Genomic DNA, 12,546 nt, shown 5'->3' with positions numbered 1-12,546 from the left:
CACACGTACAGGACAGGATAAGACTTCACTAGCAAGCAACTTCGCTTGCTAAAGCAGGCAACTAGACTGCCTAGTGTTATGCAGATAACTGGAAAGTAACAACTTCTCCATCTTAAAGATCATTTGTTCTCTTGACCTGTTACTTTAACCATAAAAAAACTCTTGTCCAGTTTCTTCACATTTCCAACCAAATATTGCAATCTGTTTATGTTACTAAGCTGATTCCAGCTTCTCCTTACAAAAAAATAAGAAAAAAACAAAACCGAAACCCATGCATAAACACAATAGAGGAGAAAAATGCTTAACCACACTGCAGCCACCTTTCTGCAGCTTCACTAGCATTGCCATACAATAGGTTTTAATTCAGAAAAACCCTTAGAAACATGATGAGGGAGATTAAAGACTGTATTTTAAGAAAAATTTGCCTAAAAGAATAAAAATCCCTTTGTTTCACTGTTCACTTTTCTCAACTTGGTGAGATGTCTGTTTGACCAGCCATGACTCTGGAGTCTCCATAGGATAGAAAGGAAGGTGGTGGGGGCCCAGGACAAGGGGGATAGTCAGACCACAAGAAGCATCCTAAGGAGATTTTGGGTTCATAAAAAAAAAAAAGAGTCAAACACAGTCACAGATGACACTTGAAATTTCTGAGCATAAGCCTACTTGTGCCTTCTCATGGTATCAACTCCTGTCCAATGATAAGGTTATACACAAACCAAAACACAAAACAAAAAAAATTAAAAAAACAAACAAACAAACAAAAAACACACAAGTCGCTCAGCATCTTCAACACTTATCTTCCCCTAATATTAAGCAGATGCAGCAATAGTGCATTCTGAAAATGCAGGACAAGTAAGAGATATATTGGAAACACAAATAGAACCAGGTCATGAGAAAAGGGATGCTTTTGTTCAGTGACTTGATTCATAGTCACAGCAATAACTTTAAGACAGTCTCTCAAAACTACATCAGTATTGAGAAGATTAATATGAAAACAATCCATTGCTGCTCAACTTTCTTGAAGTTTGGTTGTTTCCAACTACAAAGAGACTGTGCTGCAGTTTTGACTTAGTTTTTAAATGAAACTGAATCTACATAAATTATCTTAAGTCACCAACCCCTCCCCCCCCCCAAAAAAAAAAGCCACAGGAGTAATAAGCATTACCCAAGTCATCATTTACCAAATGCTTATAGCAATGGTCTATGTCTCTTCTCTTAAGTAGAAAGAAAGTCCACAACTTTAAGAAACACTTGTTCTTTTTAAACTGAAGTCGCAGTGCACTTTCAAATCATTAAAAATTATGTTCTGTGTGTCTCTTGGGTCACTAGTTTGCAAATCCTCAGCCCTTCATAGTTACTCTACAAGTTCCCCTGCGATCAAGGACAGATTTCAGGAGTTCACAATGAATTCAGGCATGTATATAAAATCATCTTACCATAATCTGTCATAATATACAAAATAGAGAAACAGAACTTAACAAAAAATTATCTCAAAAAAAATCAGTGCTATTTTGTCTTTGAAAGCAGATAATGCTTTGACAACACCCCTTTCTGCTTTTTAACAACCCTTCCACGTTATCGAGAATGACAAACCTGAGTCCTTCTGCTTAGCACTTTCTTCTTCTCTTGTCAAATTTTCAGGTGCTTCTCGTAACTTCAAAGGAGAGAAAGAAAACAAAGTAAGAAGCTATCCAACCTGTACTGCAGGCAAGCTGTCAGGGACTTGCCTAGTTATAGAAAACAAAGTGACATGATGCATTGGTTTTAGATGAGAAGTAGCCTGACAGCAGATTTGAAGGAGGTTAAGCACTGCATACTGCACCTGTGTGACCTTCTCCGCATCACTGGAATAGCCCTTGGCAGACATACCAGGTGATAGTGAACCCTCTTTGGGCTCTTTTGATAGCATTTCATCTGTGTGAGAAATCAGTCAAATGACAAAGGCAACAGAGGTTGAATCCTGCATTGACTAGGAACCTCAATTTAATGACAACAACAAAAAAATCTCCATTCTCTCCTTTATCTCCTCATGCAGGGAATGGTGGCTCAAACTCAGTCCAAAGGCTGTTTTCTTTGTGGCTGTCAAACTCTTTTCTTCACCTCTCACTAGGCCCAGCTAATGTTCTGCCTGCATAAGAGCATCTATATCTGTCTATCTATATATTCACCCCTCATTCCAAAAAATATCACCAGTCAGAATGCTTATGAAGAAAATGCGAATGCAAACAGCTAAATCAAAAAGGAAAACCAACCCAAAAAGTACAGACCCATACATATCAAAACAGCTTTGGTAATGCATTGAAGCAGATTAAAATAGAGATACCAGCAGTATCCACTGTAGGTAAGTCACCTCCCTTGGTGCTAAATCTGCTTCTTTTCCTTAGTGTCTCCTTTTTAGTTCTTTGCCTTGATTCTCCCTCCTGAAACAAAACAAAGTTTAAGCGTTTATTTTATTTAAATATTACTACAGAACTAGGGGCTTGGGCTATTGTTTTGGAGGGAGAGGTTTTGTTGGTTGGTTTGTTTCTTTAAATACACTAAGAGCAGAGATACACTTGAAATATGCCTAACATACTGATGGCTCTCTCCAACACTGAAGGAGACCTGTGTCCTGAAGTTCAACGCATGCACCACTTTTTCCTTTAGTCATCAGAGCTGATGACTAAACATTTGATGTTTTTGATAAGCAGAATAGACTCATTATAGTCAAGAGAGTAAAGAAAATTTTTCCAGAGGAAAATAAAAGCTTTTAATGCAACTACCCACTCTGAAGAGATTTTTTTCAAAACTTTCTGTATTTCAAATATATACCTCAATCAAAATATTTGATAAATGGCATTTAACAGCTGGGCACTGGAGAAGCCTGACATAACTAAATTGTAATTTTATTTGCTTGATGTATGTCTGATCTACCAACTCCTCCGTTGCTACAAAATCTATGGTTAGTTTTCCAAGAGCTATAGTTCAAAGTTGAGAAGGATGGTGAACGAACCAGGGCTTGGAACAAAAGCTCTGAAAATTGCCAGCAAAGCAGAGGTGAATGTGAGCTTTCACAAGGCAATGCACAACACAGGGCAGAGGACAATATGGGGACACAGCCTTGTAGGGGTCAGCTGGGGTTTCTGCAGGATAGGCAGCTGTGGAGTAACACTTGCATCATCCGAGACAAGTGACACATCAAGCATTTCCTATCCAATTTTTCACTTGTCCAAGGTAAATATCATTCCAGGACAACACACTCAGGACTCAGGTACAGTTGTTTCTACGAAGTTTCCCATGTTCTCTTAAGACCTCCTGTAGTAGACCAATACAGTCTCAGCAACACTTAGACAAATCTGTCTAACAGAACATTTGAGAAGAAAGATAGCACCAATTTATTTAATTGTCACTCATTTGTACAGATTTTACATATATGTTTTTAAATCTGAGACACCTAAGCATGACATCACCTTACCTTCTTTGACTCGTGGTCACTGCCACTACTTGCGGAAGACATTGGAAGCACTGCAAGGAAAAAAAGTTTACCTGGTTACAAAATTAAGTGTGTACTTTACTCTGTTACCTGAGTTAGCCACGATGCAAACCTTTTGAGTTTGGTTTTCTGGGCATTTGCAAGATTAAATGCCACAAAACTTAATATAAGTTTCAAAAAACACTCTTTTACTCACAAAGCCCTTTCTCTAACAAGGCCAGATACAATAATGCAAACAAACACAACTCACTCTCATACAGAGTAGCCAATAAAAAAAGGTGGGCTCAGCATCTTGTCTGATGGTCCCTAAGTCTTAGGCAGGATATGTGGGCTGACACTGGAGCAAGAACAACTCCCAAGGAAACACAGTATAAAGGATAATTTCAACCTCAACTTTCTTTTGCCTTTTCATCCCCACAGAATCCAACAGCTACCTCAGAAAACATCATTCTCCATGCATGGGACAGAAACATTCCATCTCATTCAGGGCAATTTAGTTTGCATTTGGAGGTCACAGCAGTAGATGGCCATGGAGCAGGCTGCAGGGGAGGTTTGCTCTTGGTCAGGTCTGAGCAGAGAATGCTATCAGTGATTTGCAAAATCAAAAGTGATTGTCTTTAGGAGGACAACTGATCTATCAGTGTATAAAAAGGGGAGCAGAGTGCCATAGTTTGCTGCAAACCGTGAGTTTTTTAAAGGTTTACTTTGCTGAGTCAATCATGTTTCTGGGGAGATGAGGAAAGTTATGGGGAGGAGGTGAGGTAACTTTAGAGAGATCTTCCTCCTGTTGTGTTCAAGAGCACCAACACAGCCATCAGCTCAGGACTCAGGGGCCCTCAACACAGACCTCAGGACCATCAACACACAGAGGGCTGCACCCACACAAATGTTTAAGTGCCAGATTTCCACACAGACATTTCAGTACCACTCTGGAAAGAGAGCCAGAGCCCAGCTCAGGCACAAGAGTGCACAATGCACCTCCTCCTCAGGGCATGCCTTGCTGTCAGCCTCGAGCCTGCTCCCTCCCACTCTGGAGGATCAGAATTTGGTTGAACACTCTCAAACTATCACCAGCCATTTGCTTTTCTGCAGCACAGCACATCATGCATAGCTAAGTGTCAATAGGGGTCTGCACTTACCTTTCAATTTACTTCTCACCCTTGTTCTTTTTCGGGTATAGTCAACTGATTTTGGCATCGACTGTAGCTGAGAGTCAAGGATCCAGCTTTTTTCACTCTGACCAGTGCTTGTATTTTCATTGTTGCTTTCAGAGAAAAGATGTTTCCTGTAACTGGACTAAAGACATATTTAAGAGTGAGTTCTGCTTAATCAGCTCACTGAGAAGACACTCAGCCATTCCCCTTCAACTACTGTCAAGTTACTCCATGTAAAGTATTTTAAGCTGTGAAATCTGCCAAAATAGTCCCCCTTAGCTGTCAAACCAGCAGAATAAAAACACTGAGAGGCAGATGATTGCCCTTTGCCAATATGGGGTTTTTGAACATCCTCCTTCCTCATCTTCCCCTCTTTCCTGGGTTTAAAAGTGCTCTTGCAAGAAGGAAAACCACAGTATACCTGAGCTGCAGCCAACACCATATCAGTGGGGCAGGGGGAAAGGGGAGGAAATGTAACAGACAATCCACTCCCTGGCAGTGATGGTGCACCCTGAGCACTGCTTTCAGTAGCAACAAACAGGCTATTTAGAGGCTACCAGGCTCGTATTCCTCCACCTCTGCCCTGGGTGAGGTTTAAAATTCAGTCTCTTTAAGGGTGCAATAGATTTGTGCAGATGGACAAACACAGCAGTCAAAGGCTCTATGGTTGAAAAGGCACAGAAAACCTACCTGCCTTCTCCTGAGCCGATTTGATTCCTTGTTCTTGTTGTCTTCTTCAAAAGTCCTGGCAAGTAGTACATAAAGACCCAAATTAGACAAGTGAACACTAATGCTAGCACACCACAGAAGGTGCACAGTCAAAGGGTCAGAAGGCTCCTTGAGAGATCAGCACAAGAACCAAACTCTTTAACATGCAGTCACTAGCCAAATTTTTCTTTGTTTGGTTTTTGAAAGTAGAAGTTCAGGGATATTTAGAAATCAGTGTTTTTTAAAATGGAAATTAATCTACATACTTAGAGGTGCAAGTTCCTGGCAGCTTGCTATAACTGGGAGGCAGCCAAAGCAAGGCAGGGAGTTTAAGTATTTTCCAAAAATGAAGTCAGTAGTTTACACATATGATCAGGGAAGGATGATATTTAGACTTAAAGTCATGTTAAAATCTTATTGTAGTCAAAGTAGACAGGAGTTTCTGTTCTTTCCCATCACCTTCATATTCTCATTTACAATTTAAAAATTAGAACCAATAACATCCACAGATACTGTGGTAGTTAAGCAAGGAACTATTAGAAAAATCACACAGCCCTTTTGATCCTAACTTAAAAAAGCTTAACAAAAGCTATGAACTCTTTTTCACATAGCAGAAAGTTCATAAATGGTGCATGTATAATCCTGTACCTCTGATTTTGTGAAGTTTTTTGACCAAGAATCTTTCCTTTGGCTTCAGTAACCTGAAAAAGAAGCAGATAAAATAATCTACATAATTATATCTATCAAACTCAAGAGTCCAGCATGGAAATTTCATTTTTTAATGGAGTGGGATTTGCTGATTGAAACAGTGTCATAAATTATAATATACAAACACTTGTTGTCTGAAACAGAGTTACTTTCTCCTTTCCTTGCTTTATGAGTAGTGCTCATTTTAAGCACTAGCGTCATAAGAAACATCATTTTAATCAATAACACCACTGCTAGTAGCACGTGTAAACACAGAACACGGTCCCTGGACAGCCCTAGGACAGAGCTGCTGGGATACGGGGCAGGGTGCCATAGAAAAGGGATTTATGCTGACACCCAGTGGCAGTAACAAGGACTGGGCAATGTCCTGTTTAGAAGAAAAAATTGGGGTGTCCTATTCATCACCCATTGCCACACATTAGCAGCAGGTGGTAGTGACATCCCTCACACTAGGGAAGAGGCTGAAAGCCAAAGGGTGTCTGCGCCAGAGCCACCTTGGTGGAAGCCATCAGGAGCACGTTTACATTTCCTGGGAAAATCCACACAGGTCAAAGTTTCAAAGCAAGCAAAGCGACTTTTTTTTTTTTTAAAAGGTGTGCAAAATATAAGTCAAGTAGAACATCAAAAAAAAGTTTTGTGAGGACTGGCTTTTAACCAGAGATTCCCAATTCACAAAGAATGGCTTGAAATGGATTTCAGTCCCTTCTGTCTAGCCTAGGAGTACAAAGTGCATGCTCAGCAATCTCTTTTTGATCTTCAGCAAAGCACAAAGGCTGACCTTCAATCACAGAGATATCCCATGGCCTCACTCAAGCAACAGTTCAGATTTCTATTGGTGATGTCATACATTACCCACCAGAAAACTCAAGCAGTGATGAGCATTCTCCCTACTAAAAAAAAAAAAAAAAAAAAAAATTCCATTTCCATTATACAGAGAAAAACAAACAAACAAAAAGTCTCAGATTCCCAGCTGTCTGTTTTGCTGTAACAGTGTGTCCATCCTTATGGCATTTCTGCAGCAAACTATATCCCCTGCTGCAAGTAACTACTCTGTTAGGTGTTGTTGGGACCACAGCAACAGCTCTTAACAACTTCTGTTCTCAACTTTACCTTTTCATGACTTGAAGAGTCTGAGTTTTCAAAGTCAAAGACTTCCTTCCTGCAAGACAACATATATGTGGAAGTGACATACAGTCATGAAGAATCACCTTATAGAACTTCACTAAGATTATGGGGGTGATAATGTGGTTTGTTTGTGTCCCACTCCCATTACAGGTTCAAATATTTTATATGACTAAAAAGACTGTTTTCACAGCTTCTAAAAAAATACTTTGCCATTTCCTACCTATTTTCTCTTGTTCTCTATCTTGATTTTCACTGTTTCAATTTTAGCTCTTATTTTAAGCAAAATTTCCAAAAGATACAAAATAGTCTATCCCTGTTTACATAGTGGATATTTTCTCCCCACATCACCAATAAGAGTACATGGTAGGAAGAAACAAATAATGGAAATATAGTATCAGAAGCATTTTTTAGAAATCCATTTAATTTCCTTTAGAAAATTCCAATATTTAATGTTTGTTCTCTAATTACTTCTCTGTGTATATCTAGGTTTTAGTTTCATGTCTTTCAACGTTTAAACTTAACTGTACCTTTATTGCTTTCTCAAAATTGTAACTATTTAAAAAAACCCCTAGAACTACTGCTCAACAAACAGTACACGTTCTCTTTACTAGTGAAAGAACGGGAAAACCAAAGAACCCAGCTCCTCGTCAAAGCCTCCCGAGGGAAGGAAACGCTCATTTCCAGAGGAAACACTAGAGGGAGCAGAATGACTGAACTAAGTTGCTCTTCACCTCCAGCTTTTACAACGCTGCTCCTGTTTTAAAACCGATATTTGTGGCACCAAATTATTTGGTCTTAAAACACACAACTTGTAGTCCTGATGAAGTCCTGAGTAAATTTTTCTTACTCTTATGTACAATCAATCAAAAATTCATCTAATCACTCGTGGGGTTTTTTTGAGCTAAGAGTTGGTACGCTGAAGCAGGAAGCCCCAAAGAAGCTCCAGAACAGGAGCAGAGATCTTCATATACAGTTCATTTGCTCTTCCACCTGAGCAGTAGGCATTAAGTCAAACACAACACTTGGCAGAGAGTGCAGGAGGAGGGTGCAATGTGTCAGACTTTCAGTGCCACACACTGCATATGGCCCCCAAACCCTCAAGTGCTCCTGCTCACAGTGCCACTAGCTTTGGATATGAGAGGAGACAGAAGAGAAAGACTGTCCTGAAACCCTAGCACACATGATACTTGGATAACATCCAACAAAGCTTATGTATTTGTGAAAGAGGTTGATACTCAATAACTCAACTCACTGGAGGATGGAAGGATTACAATTGGGCGACGAAAAATGGAAAAGCCAATGTGATATAGGATCACAGAGGTAGAGGGCGTTTTTGGCAGACTAGGGTTAGCTTCTGAAGTGTTTATCACTTTGGGGACCCAAAGGGTCCTACTGAGACAAGTTGTGACCCTTCATAGCCTCCTGCTTGTTTTGTTGTCTGTTCTGTTCAGACAGCCCTCCCCATGGGGACACCCTCCCCCACTGAGTACTAGAAATGGTCTAAAGTTGCCTGGTACACAAGTCTCTGCACAGGCTCAGGGCCCATGTGTCATACCTGCCTTCAGCCTTTTGCTTGGCCAAACTAGTTTTCCTGTTTCTCCTTTCCCAGGCAACATCCTTCGGAAAAGCAGCGAGTTCCAGGAGCTAAAACAACAATACCCGAAATCATGTTTGTATCCAAGAACCTGCTAAAAGCAGAGATAAGGTGTGCCAGGAAAATTCCTTCCTTCTACTGCAAGTACTATCCAGGTGCAGTCGTTGTTTGCAATTCTTCCCTGCCAGAGAGTATAAGAGCTCCCAGAGCTGAGGGGCCAAGAGGGTGGGGTTACAAAAAGTGGTTCAAAAGCTTTGAATTCACTGCACAGTGGGCAAGTGCTACAAAGCATTTGAACTGGCAGGACAAAAATATGTGATTTTATTTTAAAATCTAAAATTAAAACTAGACTTGTCATGGGAGGGTCACTAGAGCTCAGACAAAACTGAATGAGCATGTCTGTAGGCTTCCAAGCCTCGGTTCCATTCAGGAAGCAAACATCTGCTCTTGTAAACAGCGTGCAAGTCTTGTGACATGTGAGTTTGTCACACGTACAGCCAGTCTGGATGCCCACACAGCACTGTACTCCTGGACACAAGCACGACACACTGCTGTGGGGTGGGCGTGTGTACTGAATACACTCCAGTGAGCTTGAATTAATTGATTGGGCCACTCTAGACTGAGGCTGGTAGCTGTTGCCTCTGCAGCTCACTCCTGGTGCTAAACAGCATATCATGTCAGGTATGAAACTGCATGGGCTCAGTACACTGCTCAACGGCATCACTGGGTCAACCCATCCCAGCTTTCTTCTGCCACTCCACCAGAACATCTCTTCCCTGCCCTGTATCTCTTCATTCAGGTGAGCCCCAAGGCAAACATACCTCTGGTGTTGCCTCCTCCCCGGGTTCTTCTTCTAGGGGCTTCTCACTGGGGATAAGAAGACACATGAGGGAGTTGTTCATTTCAAGACCAAAAAGTCTGTGAAGTACTAAGCGGAAAAAAACTTGCACCAATTAACATCAAAGCAATGGTTTAGGTATGTAGGGAAGAAAGTTAGTCAGTAGCTCTACAGAAGTCCAGCTCCTCAATTATAAGGAATTCTGTCCTCCAAAGTTCTGGAAAAAGAGTTATTACTGATGCTGAGGAGAATTCAAAGTCATATGATCTTTCACAAACGTCATGTTCCCAGTTATGAATAGCCTCATGTTTGGTGAGTTCCAGTTACATAGCTGAAGTTAAACTCTAAGGCAGTTGTGTGGTCGCCTTGCATTTGGATTAAATCCACGATGAGAAAAAAGTCACACCAAAGTAGCTACTGGGCTAGTAACCTAGTACCACTGTTCAGCATCTCCAAAGTGCTGTAACTCTTGGCATCCAGCCTTACTATCCAGGTTGAAAACCACAATCTTTTCTAACTTAATAACTGATTGAATTAGCCTCAAAATTATATGCATTAAAACCCCAGAAGAAGGGGGGGAAAAAACCAAACCACACACACAAAAAAATCACTTCACAAATTTTTGACTGCAAAAGACTCACCTAGGCTTAGCTTTCATTCCTGGAGATGGAGGTTTGGACTTTTTTGCTGAAGAAGGCAAAGAAACTATAGCTTTAGACTCTGTATTACTATGAAATCTTTATCTACTTTCCCTGTAAGGCCCACAAAAGCAGAGCCTTCAACATGTCATCTGGGTGACACTGAACTGGGTCAGACTTTAGGAACTGAAGCCTGACCTGAGCCTTGTTTAGCATCTTCCAGGTCAGTTTGCTGGCTCACTGTAACCACGGCAACACTGGAGTTCACCATTTTCTGCTCGGAGACATGAAACCATGAACAGAATGTACATATGACCAAAAAGAAAGCGGGGTTTTTTTCTTAGAAACAGATTTTCAGTGCCAGTCTGTGACAACAGCTGGATGACAGGTTCATCACTGTCCACACATAAAAACACTTTAGGCTGTCTATAAGTGATATCATGGGTTTCTCACAAAGGGTACCCTTACAAGAGGAAGTAAAATTTCTTTTTAGAGCAGTTTTGTCAAAATTGCTGCTCTGGAGGCACATGTTTGAGCTGACTGGATACAAACCAGTTTTCTTTGAAAGAAGGTTTTAGCCCCACCTATAAAAAAGCAGACTGGATAAGGCGGGGAAAAGGGCACAAGGACCGTTTCACCATACACCAAACACTTACTGATACAGTGTGTGTTAATTGCTGGTTGTTCTCAGAGGTTAGGTTGTCTGATAAAGTCTCCATGTTTTCAGCATTTGAGGGATCTTTCCTCCTTTGTGCATTAGAAGACTCAGGTATCACTGCAGAACAGCAACCGGGGTGAGAACTTCTTTGCAGTAGCTGAACACACTCACTACCTGCCTGTTCCATTATTAGACTCATGCATAAGTTGTAACAGTGCAACTTACTAGGCACAAACATCTCAAGATCACGTATAATAGAACAAAACCAAACATGTCCAAATTACCCAGTACAGAATTGCAACGCTAAATAAACAGCATCTTGAGCCTACCCCATCTAAGCCCCTCATACTGTATGAATACATTCAAGTTTATCATCTTATCACTGCCTTAACTCCCAAACTCTGGAAGACATGGAACAACCATTTGTGCCTGACTAAAGCAGTGGGATCTTCCATCATCTCTGTTGCCCTTCACTGCATCTCTCAGGCACTGAAAAATGTTTCACTACAGATTAACTACCCTCTGCCCTTTGATTGCTTCAAGTAGCAGTGCCCACCTTGTACCTCTATGTGCTTTACAGGGGACACCGATGAAGGAACTCCTAGCTTGCCTGCACCTCCAGAATCTGGAGGACTACCATTCTAGCTCATTTTAGGTTGTAACTGGAGGAGAACGGGAAGGACTACTGAAGAAGTTTCTGCCTCAGATATTTAAAGCTGGAAAGTAGCTCTTTCAAGTACTCACCTGGAAAAATCTGAAATGCACAGTAACTTAGATGAAAGTAAAAATTTGTTTTTAATATTGTCACAGAAACAATGCTACCTATCCTAAGAACTCTTCAGACTTGATTTGTTTCTGAGATGGTGGGTGTTAGCACTAGAAAGAGCTGTGAGTTCACACCTTTAGGAGACATGGAGATATCTGCCAAGCGATTTACACCATGGAGTGATCCACACAAAAATAATCACTCTGAAACCTGAAATACAACCAGTTTTTGCAGCAAGAACAAATCCCAGCCTTCAAAGATAAAAGATCACTATAGGAGGAAAAAAAAAGTGCTACCTTCCAAATAATTTGATACCAAAATTGAGCTGAGAAAACATTTTCTGTTTAAGACCAATTTTGATCATGCACATCTCTTACCCTTTTTGCTGAAAGTAGCTTTTCCTTAAACTGTGGGTCACAGCCGTGGTGGGGATTTACAGAATAATTTCAGAGAGAGATAAAAGGAAAGAAAGGAGTTGCTTTCTCTTGTTCTTGTACAGGTACAGGCCTTAGACCCTCCTTTGGGTCAGACACCCAGACATCACATCTCTGCAATGTTTCAGGTTCTGAGCTCCCTCAACATCTATCATATTTGGAAAGTAATTAAACTCAGACAAATGATCCTGGAAGAAGACGTCTTGCAGATGTTCACTGGCAGCACAAGAAATGACACCATTTGATGATGGCAAACCTAATGTGCCCAATTAAAAAAAAATACAAAGCACTGGCTATAGGTTGATGAGAATAAGCAAATAATGGCTACTCCTGGTCCAGCTAAGAGCCTTTCCTTCCGTAAGGCACACAGATGCCTTTGTAGCTGGGGCACACACAGAGACAGCCCTGCAGCACAAGGTATTCACAGCAACACTCGCAATGCCCCTGCACA

The 12,546-nt window shown here is 40.9% G+C and overlaps 1 protein-coding gene across 1 annotated transcript in view; it reads right to left on the bottom strand.

Annotated features, from left to right (window-relative positions):
- The window catches only part of SYCP2L (synaptonemal complex protein 2 like), a 28,813-nt gene that overhangs the window by 5,610 nt on the left and 10,657 nt on the right, over positions 1–12,546 (bottom strand). The window contains exons 17-29 of the mRNA XM_050331010.1: positions 10,888–11,012; positions 10,416–10,514; positions 10,241–10,317; positions 9,583–9,628; positions 8,723–8,784; positions 7,153–7,201; positions 5,983–6,035; positions 5,184–5,196; positions 4,612–4,768; positions 3,455–3,504; positions 2,324–2,420; positions 1,823–1,914; positions 1,594–1,654 (exon numbers count right to left, since the gene is read on the bottom strand). Of these exons, the coding sequence (XP_050186967.1) occupies positions 1,594–1,654; positions 1,823–1,914; positions 2,324–2,420; positions 3,455–3,504; positions 4,612–4,768; positions 5,184–5,196; positions 5,983–6,035; positions 7,153–7,201; positions 8,723–8,784; positions 9,583–9,628; positions 10,241–10,317; positions 10,416–10,514; positions 10,888–11,012 (981 nt within the window). The remainder of the gene's footprint in view (positions 1–1,593; positions 1,655–1,822; positions 1,915–2,323; positions 2,421–3,454; positions 3,505–4,611; positions 4,769–5,183; positions 5,197–5,982; positions 6,036–7,152; positions 7,202–8,722; positions 8,785–9,582; positions 9,629–10,240; positions 10,318–10,415; positions 10,515–10,887; positions 11,013–12,546) is intronic.

This window comes from Myiozetetes cayanensis, unplaced genomic scaffold (assembly GCF_022539395.1).
Source record: "Myiozetetes cayanensis isolate MyiCay16 unplaced genomic scaffold, myiCay2020 scf1, whole genome shotgun sequence".
Taxonomy (NCBI): Eukaryota; Metazoa; Chordata; class Aves; order Passeriformes; family Tyrannidae; genus Myiozetetes; species Myiozetetes cayanensis.
This window is presented reverse-complemented; position numbering and strand designations above follow the sequence as displayed.